Source organism: Balaenoptera musculus, chromosome 1, assembly GCF_009873245.2.
Source record: "Balaenoptera musculus isolate JJ_BM4_2016_0621 chromosome 1, mBalMus1.pri.v3, whole genome shotgun sequence".
NCBI lineage: Eukaryota > Metazoa > Chordata > Mammalia > Artiodactyla > Balaenopteridae > Balaenoptera > Balaenoptera musculus.
Genome location: NC_045785.1, coordinates 113245119 through 113257364, shown reverse-complemented (window position 1 = coordinate 113257364; position 12246 = coordinate 113245119). Strand labels below are relative to the sequence as shown.

The 12246-nt window shown below is 43.5% G+C and overlaps 1 protein-coding gene across 7 annotated transcripts in view; it reads left to right on the top strand.

Annotated features, from left to right (window-relative positions):
• The window catches only part of GON4L (gon-4 like), a 90790-nt gene that overhangs the window by 64825 nt on the left and 13719 nt on the right, over positions 1-12246 (top strand). For all 7 annotated transcript variants that reach the window (XM_036847942.1, XM_036847966.1, XM_036847935.1 and 4 more), the window contains 4 exons: positions 540-684; positions 1784-1934; positions 8128-8244; positions 10135-11838. In XM_036847942.1, coding sequence (XP_036703837.1) covers positions 540-684; positions 1784-1934; positions 8128-8244; positions 10135-11838 — 2117 coding nt within the window. The remainder of the gene's footprint in view (positions 1-539; positions 685-1783; positions 1935-8127; positions 8245-10134; positions 11839-12246) is intronic.

Genomic DNA, 12246 nt, shown 5'->3' with positions numbered 1-12246 from the left:
GAAATGAATGAGACTGAATTGTCTCATTCTCTTTATGGTTTTTTTGTTCCCAACCTCAGGAGGAATCTGGGAGAACTTAATGAAAGTTAAGTAAGAATCAAATAAAGTAAAATTTGGAATACCAGATTTGTGAGGGAGATTAAAGAAGTTGGAATCTTATCCTGGAAGAAAGAAAGCATTGTTGAAGGTCACTTATCTTTCAAGGATTTAAAGGGGGAAGGAGGTAAAAATTTTTTGAGCATACACTATCTGCCAGGTATTACTAGGTACTTTATAAGTGCTTATGTTACTTAGTGTGTTAAGTATTCCACACAGGAAAGAAAAAGAGAATCAACTTTTAATAACATTGAATGGGACTCCTTTTAGGTATATGTTAGGCTGAGAAAGATTGTGGAAACTTTTGGGAGGGGGGTATGTGGGTGGAAGGGCATCACATTAGGTAGGGGTGGCTCTATCTAAATGCAAAAATGCATTCAGAAGCTTTTGTGAAGCCCTCTTTTGTTCTAGAATTTCATTTATCACGAATTTTTTTCTTACAGCCTATGAATTTCCCTGTTTGCCAAAGCAAGTGGCTTGGATCCTAGCCACAAGCAAGGTTTTCATGTATCCAGAGCTACTTCCAGTGTGTTCTTTGAAGGCAAAGAATCCCCAGGATAAGATTTTCTTCACCAAGGCGGAGGACAAGTAAGGGTTTACTGTGAGGTGAACAAGAGCACAAAATATCCCAAGGAGAAGACCTGTATAATAAAGAACGGACACAAAAGACAAAAAGAAAAGCAGTGTAGATGGGCGCAGTCCTGTAGTATGTGCTTGTTCCAGCAGTGCCAAATACTGCTTTTTTTAGGGAATGACGTACACATTTTTGCAACATTTTAAGTTGTTTTTTGTCTTTTATTTATTGTAAAAACTTATCTTGTAATACTGTTAGAGGGAAATTTTCAAAGGAAAACAATTTTTTTATCCATTATCCTAACCACCCCAAGACAATGATTTTTCTTTTCGCATTTCTTATATAATTATTGGCAATATAAGTGTAATTTTGTTTTGCTTTTTTTTAACTTAACGTCTTCTTGAAATTGTTTTTTCTATCAGATTCCATGCTGTAACATTGTCTTATTTTTGTTTCTGTATATTGTCTTTTAAGGCAATATTAATGGCCCTATGATAGTCCTTTTATTTGCCACTTTCCCCCACCCCCTCTTGTTTAGCTGTTCTGAGTGAGGCTTCACCAAGGATCTTTGTGCATAGAGCTTTTGAAAATCTTTCCAGTTTATCTCTTTGGGTAAATTCCCAAGAGTGAGATTATCCGATAAAGGTTATGAACACTTTTATGGCTCTTGATTTGTATTTCCCCACTACCATCAGCAAATATGTACATAGGTAACTGTAATTGAATATGTTATGTTGGGAGGTAATTTTGGTGATGTTTAATATGTCTAACATGGTGCCCAATACTCATTTTATATTAGTTTTGTTAGAGCCATTCTTCTTCCTTCAAATTTCATTTGTATTATTAGTATAAAGTGCATCATGATCTGACATTTATTAGTGATTTATGCCTGGTTTTTCCTCTTCTCACTTGATTGGGAACTCCTCATTGAGTCTTATTCACATAGTACTTCTTAGCACTCAGTAAATATCTGAAATTTTCTATTGAATTGCCGTTAACTTGTACGAGAATTAGATGTAGAAAAAGTGGGTTATAGAATGTGGAGTTCATCTGGGAGGGTTTTCAGCAGGATGGACTATCAGGTGAGATTGAGTGTCACTGCCCCTTTCTCAGTTTGTTAGCTTTAGGACTGAAGCACTTTGAAGGGACCGAGTTTCCTAAGCCTCTAATCAGCAAGTACCTTCTCACTTGCAAGACTGCCCACCAGCTGACAGTGAGAATCAAGAACCTCAACATGAACAGAGCTCCTGACAACATCATTAAAGTAAGTGCTCCCTGCACGCTCCACCGGAGACCTCGCCTGAGTGCAGCCCTTCCTATTCTTTTGCTTAGTCTCAATGAATAGCCTTTTATTTAAGACTAGTTCCTCCCACCTGCACACTAGGTTAATCGCCCTCTTTCCGTTCCAGGAACAGTGATCCATTATTTTCCTCTGGAGTATCAGCTTCTTCCTCTGTTATAGATATTTCTCCTAAATATAAAATTGTTCAAATTTTAAAATACTTCTCGAATCTGTTTTCCTCTAGCTCTTCATTTTCTCTTTTTTTTTCCACTCTAACCTTCTTCAAAGGGTAGGCCACAGTCCACTTATATCCTTCTCCATAACTCTTTATATTTAGATATTTATATCAAAGTTATAAAGTGTACTTTAAAGAATCAAATAGTTCTATGAGACTTGTCATGAAAGACAATAATTTTTCTCCCTATTTCCTGCTAAGCAAGGTTTTTGTGGGTGATGGTACATTTACCTCCATATCTGGGTAGCATGCTTATAATTGCTACCACTTGATTTTTTTTTTTTAATATTTCTTTCTTTCTTTATTTGGCTGCATTGGGTCTTAGTTGTGGCACGTGGGATCTTCATTTGTGGCATGTGGGATCTTTCATTGCAGCACGTGGGCTTCTCTCTAGTTGTGGCGTGCGGGCTCCAGAGTGCACGGGCTCAGTGTTGTGGCACGCGGGCTCAGTAGTTGCGGCATGCGGGCTCTCTAGTTGTGGCTCACAGGCTGTAGAGCGTGCGGCCTTAGTTGCCCTGTGACATGTGGGATCTTAGTTCCCCGACCAAGGATCGCACCCACATCCCCTGTGTTGGAAGGCAGATTCTTAACCACTGGACCACCAGGGAAGTCCCCACTTGATTTTTTGGATTTAGGCCTTCTCTGTTAAACTGAAACCATGGAAGATGAAGACTTAGTTCTCTCCACACTCCTATAGTCTCACCACTCACTATAATTATATCACAGTTTTGCTTAGATTGTTTTTATTTTTTTATTTTTTTAATAAATGTATTTATTTTTGGCTGTGTTGGGTCTTCGTTGCGGTGCGCGGGCTTTCTCTAGTTGCAGTGAGCGGGGGCTACTCTTCATTGCGGTGCGCGGCTGCTCATTGCAGAGGCTTCTCTTATTGCGGAGCATAGGCTGTAGAGCGCAGGCTCAGTAGTTGTGGCGCACGGGCTTAGTTGCTCCATGGCATGTGGGATCTTCCCGGACCAGGGCTCGAACCCGTGTCCCCTTCACTGGCAGGCAGATTCTTAACCACTGCGCCACCAGGGAAGCCCACTTAGATTGTTTTTAGAGTTTACATTATAAGCACGATTAAACGCTCCTCACAGCTGAGCTATGTAGTGTGTCATGATTACTTTGCTTTTCCTGCTGGACATTTTGTTTCTCCTGGTGTTAATAATTGCATTTTTGGAGGATGAGTGGGACTTGGTTTTATTATGTATGTATTACCAGTTCAACACTAAAGTCTACTTCAGTTTTATAAATCTCTTTTCAGTGTGTTCAAATATTTTAGGTGTCCTGCTATCATTTTCATCTTCCTGAAGAAATCCTTCCCAGAGCGCTCTGACGCTGTTCCACTCTACCCATGTTGCTCTCTTGGCTTGCTGCACTAATGTCTTCTCTGGCTTTTTCTTCACCATCATCCTGGGGATTCATTTCACCTCTTACTTATGTTGGATCCTTTTATTTCTGAACCCCACATCATTTTTACCTTGTTTTAGGGTAGCACATCCTACTAGCATTCTGAGGAAGAGTGCTCGAGAAACAAATTTTTAGGTTTAAACTACTCGTATTCATTGTCTGTCATGACATGACATGACCAATGTAATTTCCTAGTTTTGCTATTGTACTATATACCTGGTTTGTATATGTAACTATTGTTACTGTGTAACAAGTGTACATGAGACCTGTCTATGAATCTATAATTATTCAAAATCAAAAGTTTGAAATATGTCTCTACTCTGTTCTCCCACTTCAGTGGGTCTAACATTCTAGGTTGGAAATCACTTTAATCAGAACATTTTAAGGGCTCCATTTTCTTCTAGTTTCTAGTGCTGACTCTTTAGAAATTTGATGCCCTTTTGACTCTTGAACCTTTATGTAACACCTGTTTTTCCTCTCCCTCCGGCAGTATGTAGGATTTTTCCTTTTTCTCCAGTGTTTTGAAATTTCATGATAATATGCCTCAGTATGTGTCTAGTTTCATTAATTATGCAAGGTACTTGATAAACTTTACTTTGGAAACTCATAGGTTCCAGTATTGGGAAATGTACTTGAGTTACATATTGATGGTTTCCTTCCCTTCTTTTGGTCTGTTCTCTCCTATGGTGCTCAGTGGTCAGATGTTAGACCTCTCAGGCTCATCTTCTCATCTTGTCTTTCTTCTTTTTTCCCATCACTCTGTCTTTTTGTTGTACTTTCTGAGATATTACTTCAGCTTTTTCTTCTAACCGTTCTGCTGAGTTGAGTTCTTTATTTTTTCTATCATATTTAAGATGTCTAATAGCTGCTTTTATTGTTGGGCATTGAATATTCTTTAATAGCAAATGGCAGAGGGAATGTGGGAAAGCAGGAGAGGAAGGAGGCTGGAGTTTTCTCTTCTATATTTGATCAGCATAGTACTCCTGCCCTCACCTCTGCCTGACAGCCTCAGTTCAGAGAACATCCTTTCCACAACCCTGGCTTCTTTCTGCCAGGCTAGGGGGAGAAGCTGTCACTGGGCTACATCAAACAAGAGAGGGGATTTGGGGTCTAAACCGCCTCTTCAGCAGATTTAAAACCTGTCCTCCTCATCTTGACCTGTTTTTAATTCCTCCACTTCTGGAGGTATCTGGTGTCTTATCCTTTTGCCAGTCTTTGACATAAATTTAGTTGACCCTTAACTTTTCTCCACATGGGGTTTGGTTTTCTTCATTCTCCTATGTGACTTACCACTCCTCCATCTGCTTTTTAGCTTTGAAAAAAAATTTTTTTTTTTAATAAATTTATTTATTATTTTTGGCTGCACTGAGTCTTCATTGCTGCACGCGGGCTTTCTCTAGTTGCAGTGAGCGGGGCCTACTCTTCGTTGCAGTGCACAGGCTTCTCATTGCGGTGGCTTCTCTTGTTGCGGAGCATGGGCTCTAGGCGCGTGGGCTTCAGTAGTCGTGGCACGCAGGCTCAGTAGTTGTGGCCGGCAGACTCTAGAGCGCAGGCTCAGTAGTTGTGGCGCACAGGCTAGTTGCTCTGCAGCATGTGGGATCTTCCCGGACCAGGGCTCGAACCCGTGTCCCCTGCATTGCTGGTCGGATTTCTTTCTTTCTTTTTTTAAAAAAATTTATTTATTTTATTTATTTATTTTTGGCTGAGTTGGGTCTTTGTTGCGGTACGCAGGCTTCTCATTATGGTGGCTTCTCTTGTTGTGGAGCACGGGCTCTAGTCGTGTGGGCTCAGTAGTTGTGGCTCGCAGGCTCTAGAGCACAGGCTCAGTAGTTGTGCACAGGCTTAGTTACTCTGCGGCATGTGGGATCTTCCCGGACCAGGGCTCGAACCCCTGTCCCCTGCCCTGGCAGGTGGATTCTTAATCACTGTGCCACCAGGGAAGCCCGGTAGTCAGATTTCTAACCACTGCACCGCCAGGGAAGTCCCAAGAATTTTGTTGCTTTTACTTTTTCTCTCATTCTGTCTCTCATTTTAGGCTTTCACCTTTAATAATTTCCTTTCTGTTGTTTTCATGGGGATTCAATAGGGAACAAACCCAAATAGATGTGTTTAATCTGCCTGTCTTAACAGTAAGTTACCCCTTAACTCTTTTTGTTTTTTAATAAATTTATTTATTTATTTATTTTTGGCTGCATTGGGTGTTCGTTGTGGCAAGCAGGGGCTACTCTTCCTTGCGGTGCGCGTGCTTCTCATTGTGGTGGCTTGTCTTTGTTGTGGAGCACGGGCTCTAGGCACGCGGGCTCAGTAGTTGTGGCTCACGGGCTCTGGAGTGCAGGCTTAGTAGTTGTGGCACACAGGCTTAGTTGCTCCGCGGTATGTGAGATCTTCCTGGGCCAGGGATCAAACCCATGTCCCCTGCATTGGCAGGCGGATTCTTAACCACTGCACCACCAGGGAAGTACCCCCTTAACTCTTTTTTTTTTAAAATAAATTTATTTATTTTATTTATTTATTTTGGGCTGTGCTGGGTCTTTGTTGCTGCGCACGGGCTTTCTCTAGTTGTGGTGAGCAGGGTCTACTCTTCGTTGCAGCACGCGGGCTTCTCATTGCGATGGCTTCTCTTGCTGCGGAGCATGGGCTCTAGGCGCGAGGGCTTCAGTAGTTGCAGCACATGGGCTCAGTAGTTGTGGCTTGAGGGCTCCAGAGTGCAGGCTCAGTAGTTGTGGCACACAGGCTTAGTTGATCTGTGGCATGTGGGATCTTCCTGGACCAGGGCTCGAACCCGTGTCCCCTGCATTGGCATGTGGATCCTCAACCACTGCGCCACCAAGGAAGTCCCCCCCCCTTTAACTCTTTAACCTATGAGAGTGTGGATATTATCTCCACAAAGATCTCGAATTATTTCCCAATTGGCTATCCAGTGGATACTTTTCTGCTCTTATCCTATTTAACTTTGCAGTTACATTGATACTTTGATAATGGAGTTCACACATTCCTTCTTCAGACTCTTATCTCCTGTGATACCAGGACTTTTACCACAGGCTGCTCTTTCGTGAACTCTTCTTCCCCTGCTCTACCCTTAAATGTCAGTGTTCCACAGTAAATTTGCAGTGTGTGGTCTCATCCAGATTGATGATCTTTGGTGTTGTCTGTCTCTTCATGATTTTCAAATCTGTGTCTTTGGTCCGGGTTTCTCTCCTGAGCTCCGGCTCAATGAAGTCACCTGTTTAAAGGAATTCTTAGGTAAGTTGCCTCACTGATGCCTCAGACTGAACTGTGTCTCCCTCTGCACCCTCCAGTTGTTGCCACTGGCACCACCACCAACAGCTAACTCCCCTCCGTCCAACTTACCCCTTCTTGGATATGTTCTTTGTGTATGACATTACTGTCTAGCCATTTTCTCAATCCATAAACCTAGGAGTTATACTCGACTCCTTCTGCTTGATCACTGCCGTCTGTCTGTCTGTCACCAAGTCCTCAGTTTTCTTACTCCATTTCCTACTCTGTTGCCCACTGCCTTGGTTCAGGCACCTGAATTAAGTTACACCTGCATTAATGCGGTAGTTTCCTAACTGGTGTCTCTAATTCTGGCTCCATTTATTCCATTCTTCAGATTGCTGCCATAGCCACCTCTATCTAATCCTTCAGCCTAGAGTTGAGACTGCTTGGCATGGCACAGAAGACCTCTCCTGCCTACCTCTGACTTGTCTTCTGAAGTCTCTTTGCATTCCTTTAGTTGTAGCCAGACCGATCTCTTTGTGGTTCCTTAAACACATTCATGATTCTGAAAATGAATTATATTCTGCCCTCCCCTGCTTCATTTAGCAAACTCTGTTTCTCTAAGATTTTTCTATAGTTGCACCTGCTCCAGAAAGTTCTTTCATTTTCAAGTTTGAGTTGTGTGTCATTTTTTGTGCACATCTTTATACTTTCTTACACAGAATGTCATTACTGGTTTCTACTTGACTGTCTCTCCCACTGGTCTCTAAGCTCCTTGAGAGCAGGGATTGCTTCCTTATTTGTATGCTCAGCTTGTAGCACAGTGCCTGGCGCTTATTGTCAGTGTAAGTTCAATTCCCCTCTTCATTCACTCTTAAAACTGAACTGTCTCAGTCTTGCTGTTCTTCTTTCCTTCCCTTCTAATGTCCTTTGCACCATTATTTGCTTAAAAGGAAGCTTCCATGGGCCAGAATAAGGATTAATAAGGCACTCTCACTGCGGCTGCTGAGCAGGAGCAAATTTTAGATAAGATGACTCTGACCACGTGCTTCCTTTTCTCTGTGACCTAAACTTTTCCCTTCCTGGTGACCAGAATGGAGCGCATCATAAGATATTGAGTAATGATAAACTATTTATTAATTAGAGATTAGCTTAATTTGAAATGCAGAAGCAGTCAGCATGTGCTGTTCATGGATACATGTATATGGATATGTATGTGTCTGTCTCAGACTGCCGCCCACCACACTCCCTACCCTGACAAAGAGCAGTGTTTCTGGAAGGAATGTGACTCATGCTTAATTTCTTCATGCTCAGTTTTATAGGAAGACCAGACAGCTGCCCATCTTAATGAAGTGCTGTGAAGAGATCCAGCCACATCAGTGGAAGCCACCTGTAGAGAGGGAAGAACACCGGCTTCCGTTCTGGTTAAAGGTACAGCCCTTCTCCTCAAAGTATGTCAGAAGTAGAAGGTCACTAGAAACCCGGCAGAAATGTCAAAGGCTACTTTACACCTCTGATGCTTTAGTTGTAGAACTAGGACTTAAATCTTCTTCAGTTACCGTTCCTCTCCCACTTCTCCACCTGATTCTATAACCTTTTAAAAATAGTGGTTAAAATGCTAGTTTCTTAAAGGAAATTCAGAGCAGAGTTTCTAGAGTATATCATTGGAATGTAGTCTTTTTAGAAATATCTGATATCATGCAGAAAAATCCTTCTTAAAGAGATGTCTCGAGACTGTCCTGGAAAGGTACCTAACATCTAGAAAGCCCAATTATTATTTTTTTTTAATATGTTTATTGGAGTGTAATTGCTTTACAATGGTGTGTTAGTTTCTGCTGTACAACAAAGTGAATCAGCTGTATGTATACATATATCCCCATATCCCCTCCCTCTTGAGCCTCCCTCCCACCCTCCCTCTCCCACCCTCCCTATCCCACCCCTCTAGGTCATCACAAAGCATCGAGCTGATCTCCCTGTGCTATGCAGCAGCTTCCCACTAGCTATCTATTTTACAATTGGTAGTGTATATATGTCAGTGCTACTCTTTCACTTTGTCCCAGCTTCCCCTTCCTGCCCTGTGTCCTCAAGTTTGTTTTCTATGTCTGTGTCTTTATTTCTGCCCTGCCACTAGGTTCATCATTACCGTTTTTCAGATTCCATATATGTGCATTAGCATACAGTATTTGTTTTTCTCTTTCTGACTTACTTCACTCTGTATGACAGACTCTAGGTCCATCCACCTCATTACAAATAACTCAGTTTCGTTCCTTTTTATGGCTGAGTAATAATCCAGTGTATATATGTGCCACATCTTCTTTATCCATTCATCTGTTGATGGACATTTAGGTTGCTTCCATGTCCTGGCTATTGTAAATAGTGCTGCAGTGAACACTGTGGTACATGTATCTTTTTGAATTATGGTTTTCTCAGGGTATATGCCCAGTGGTGGGATTGCTGGGTCATATCGTAGTTCTCTTTTTAGTTTTTTAAGGAACCTCCATACCGTTCTCCATAGTGGCTGTATCAGTTTACATTCCCACCAACAGTGCAGGAGGGTTCCCCTTTCTCTACACCCTTTCCAGCATTTATTGTTTGTAGACTTTTTGATGCTGGCTGTTCTGACGAGTGTGAGGTGATACCTCATTGTAGTTTTGATTTGCATTTCTCTAATGATTAGTGATGTTGAGCATCCTTTCATGTGTTTGTTGGCAATCTGTATGTCTTCTTTGGAGAAATGTCTGTTTAGGTCTTCTGCCCATTTTTGGATTGGGTTGTTTGTTTTTTTGATATTGAGCTGCATGAGCTGCTTGTATATTTTGGAGATTAATCCTTTGTCAGTTGCTTCGTTTGCAAATATTTTCTCCCATTCTGAGGGTAGTCTTTTCGTCTTGTTTATGGTTTCCTTTGCTGTGCAAAAGCTTTTAAGTTTCATTAGGTCCCATTTGTTTATTTTTGTTTTTATTTCCATTTCTCTAGGAAGTGGGTCAAAAAGGTGTGATTTATGTCATAGAGTGTTCTGCCTATGTTTTCCTCTAAGAGTTTTATAGTGTCTGGCCTTACATTTAGGTCTTTGATCCATCTTGAGTTTATTTTTGTGTATGGTGTTAGGCAGTGTTCTAAATTCATTCTTTTACATGTAGCTGTCCAGTTTTCCCGGCACAATGTATTGAAGAGGCTGTCTTTTCTCCATTGTATATTATGGCCTCCTTTGTCAAAGATAAGGTGACCATATATATGTGGGTTTATCTCTTGGCTAGAAAGCCCACTTATTTTTACCGAATTCTGGCATGTGCTAGATCCGAGTGTTCTTGTTCCCAATAGGCCAGTCTGCCGTCCATCCAGGAGGAACTGCAGCGCATAGCTGATGATGCCAGAGAGGTAGGAAATGTGACCGGAACCACTGAGATCAACTCAGACCCAGGCCTAGGAAAAGGCAGCTCGGAACTGGGGAGCGAAACTCGGTACCCATTGCTGCTGCCTAAGGGTGTAGTCCTGAAGCTGAAGCCAGTTGCCAACCGTTTTTCTAGGAAGGCCTGGAGACAGAAGCGGTCATCAGTCCTGAAGCCCCTCCTTATCAGACCCAGCCCCTCTCTCCAGCCTAGCTCCAGCTCTGGGAAAACACCAGCTAGGTCAACTCAGTCAGAAGCCCCTCCGAGCAAAATGGTGGTCCGGATTCCTCACGTGATCCAGCCGGCCACTGTCTTACAGACAGTGCCAGGTGGCCCTCCACTGGGGGTCCCTGGGGGTGATAGTTTTGAGTCTCCAACAGTGCTGCCTACTACGCCCCCTGAGGCCAGGACCAGCTTCCCTCAGCCTGAGCCCCAGACCCTGCTCTCCTCTGCTCCTGTGCCCAAGGTAATGCTGCCCTCACTTGCTCCCTCTAAGTTTCGAAAACCATGTGTGAAACGGAGAGCCTCAAAGAGAAAGGGGGCCAAGGCCTCTCTCTGTCTGAAGCCTGCCCCCCTCATCCACCCCGCGCCTGTTATCTTCACTGTTCCTGCCACCACCGTGAAGGTTGTGAGCCTTGGCAGTGGCTGCAACGTGATCCAGCCTGTCAGTGCGGCTGTGGCGCAGAGTCCTCAGACCATTCCCATCACCACCCTCTTGGTTAACCCGACTTCCTTCCCCTGTCCGTTGAACCAGCCCCTTGTGGCCTCCTCCATCCCACCCTTAATTGTTTCTGGCAATTCTGTGAATCTTTCTGTACCATCTACCCCTGAAGATAAAGCCCAAGTGAGTGTGGACATAGGTTGCCCTTTGGCTGAGGGGAAAAATGCCTTTCAAGACCTAGAACCCAAATTAGAACCTCAGGAACTATCTCCTCTCTGTGCTGCTGTCTTCCCCAAAGAGGAGCACAGCCCAGGGCCTCCACCAGCAGACAGAGTGTGCCAGGAACAGTTGTCAGAGAGCAGTGCCTATGGCTGGACTCTTGTGAAAACAGAGGCGGGGAGGCAGGCTGCAGAACCACTGCCTCAGGGCTCTCAAGAATCTCTAAACACTTCCCCTGAGGATTTAGAGGAAATCATTAAGATGGAACCTAAAGACCCCGGGGAGGACATCTCTGGTGGATCCCCAGAGCAGGACAGCTGTGATGAAATCAAAGAAGAACACTCTGTGGAATTGGACGCTGGCTTCACAAGTGAGGAGTCAAGCGGGCCTAGAGAGGTGAAGAAACAGACGGTCCTACAACAGGAGGAGGAGAGGAGTCAACCAGCTAAAACCCCTTCAGCTTCTCAAGAGCCTGCTGATGAAGGAAACTCAGGAGATGTGAGCAAGGGGTCCCCAAGGAATGCTTCAACCTCCACTGACCCTGAAATGGTGCTTAGCAGCCCCTCAGGGAAGCCCGAAGACTTATGCAGTGTTGATGGTCAGTCAGTGGGGACCCCAGCTGGGCCAGAAACTGGAGGAGAGAAGGATGGGCCAGAGGAAGAGGAAGAAGAGGACTTTGACGACCTTACCCAAGATGAGGAAGATGAGATGTCATCAGCTTCTGAGGAATCTGTGCTCTCTGTCCCGGAACTCCAGGTGAGAGTTGGGGACTGTTCTCCAATATTTTGTGGACTCAGTAATAGGTTTAATTTATTGATAGGCCACCTGCTTGCTTTTTGCACTATAGATAGTCCTAAAATCATTTTTGGGGGTTGAGGTGAGAGGAGAGGGAAAGAGTGAAACGTTACTTATTACATTTGACTTAAACTCATTTAAACGTTAAATTGAATCACTTGAGCACAATTTAAATGACCCAAAAAACAGATCATAAGTATAGACCCTGGCAAAAGAAAATTATCTTCAGGCTCGACCTTTCAAAACACAACTGCTTGGGAATTCCCTGGTGGTCCAGGGGTTAGGACTTGGCACTTTCACTGCTGGGGCCTGGGTTCGATCCCTGGTCGGGGAACTAAGATCCCGCAAGCTGTGCAGCGTGGCCAGAAA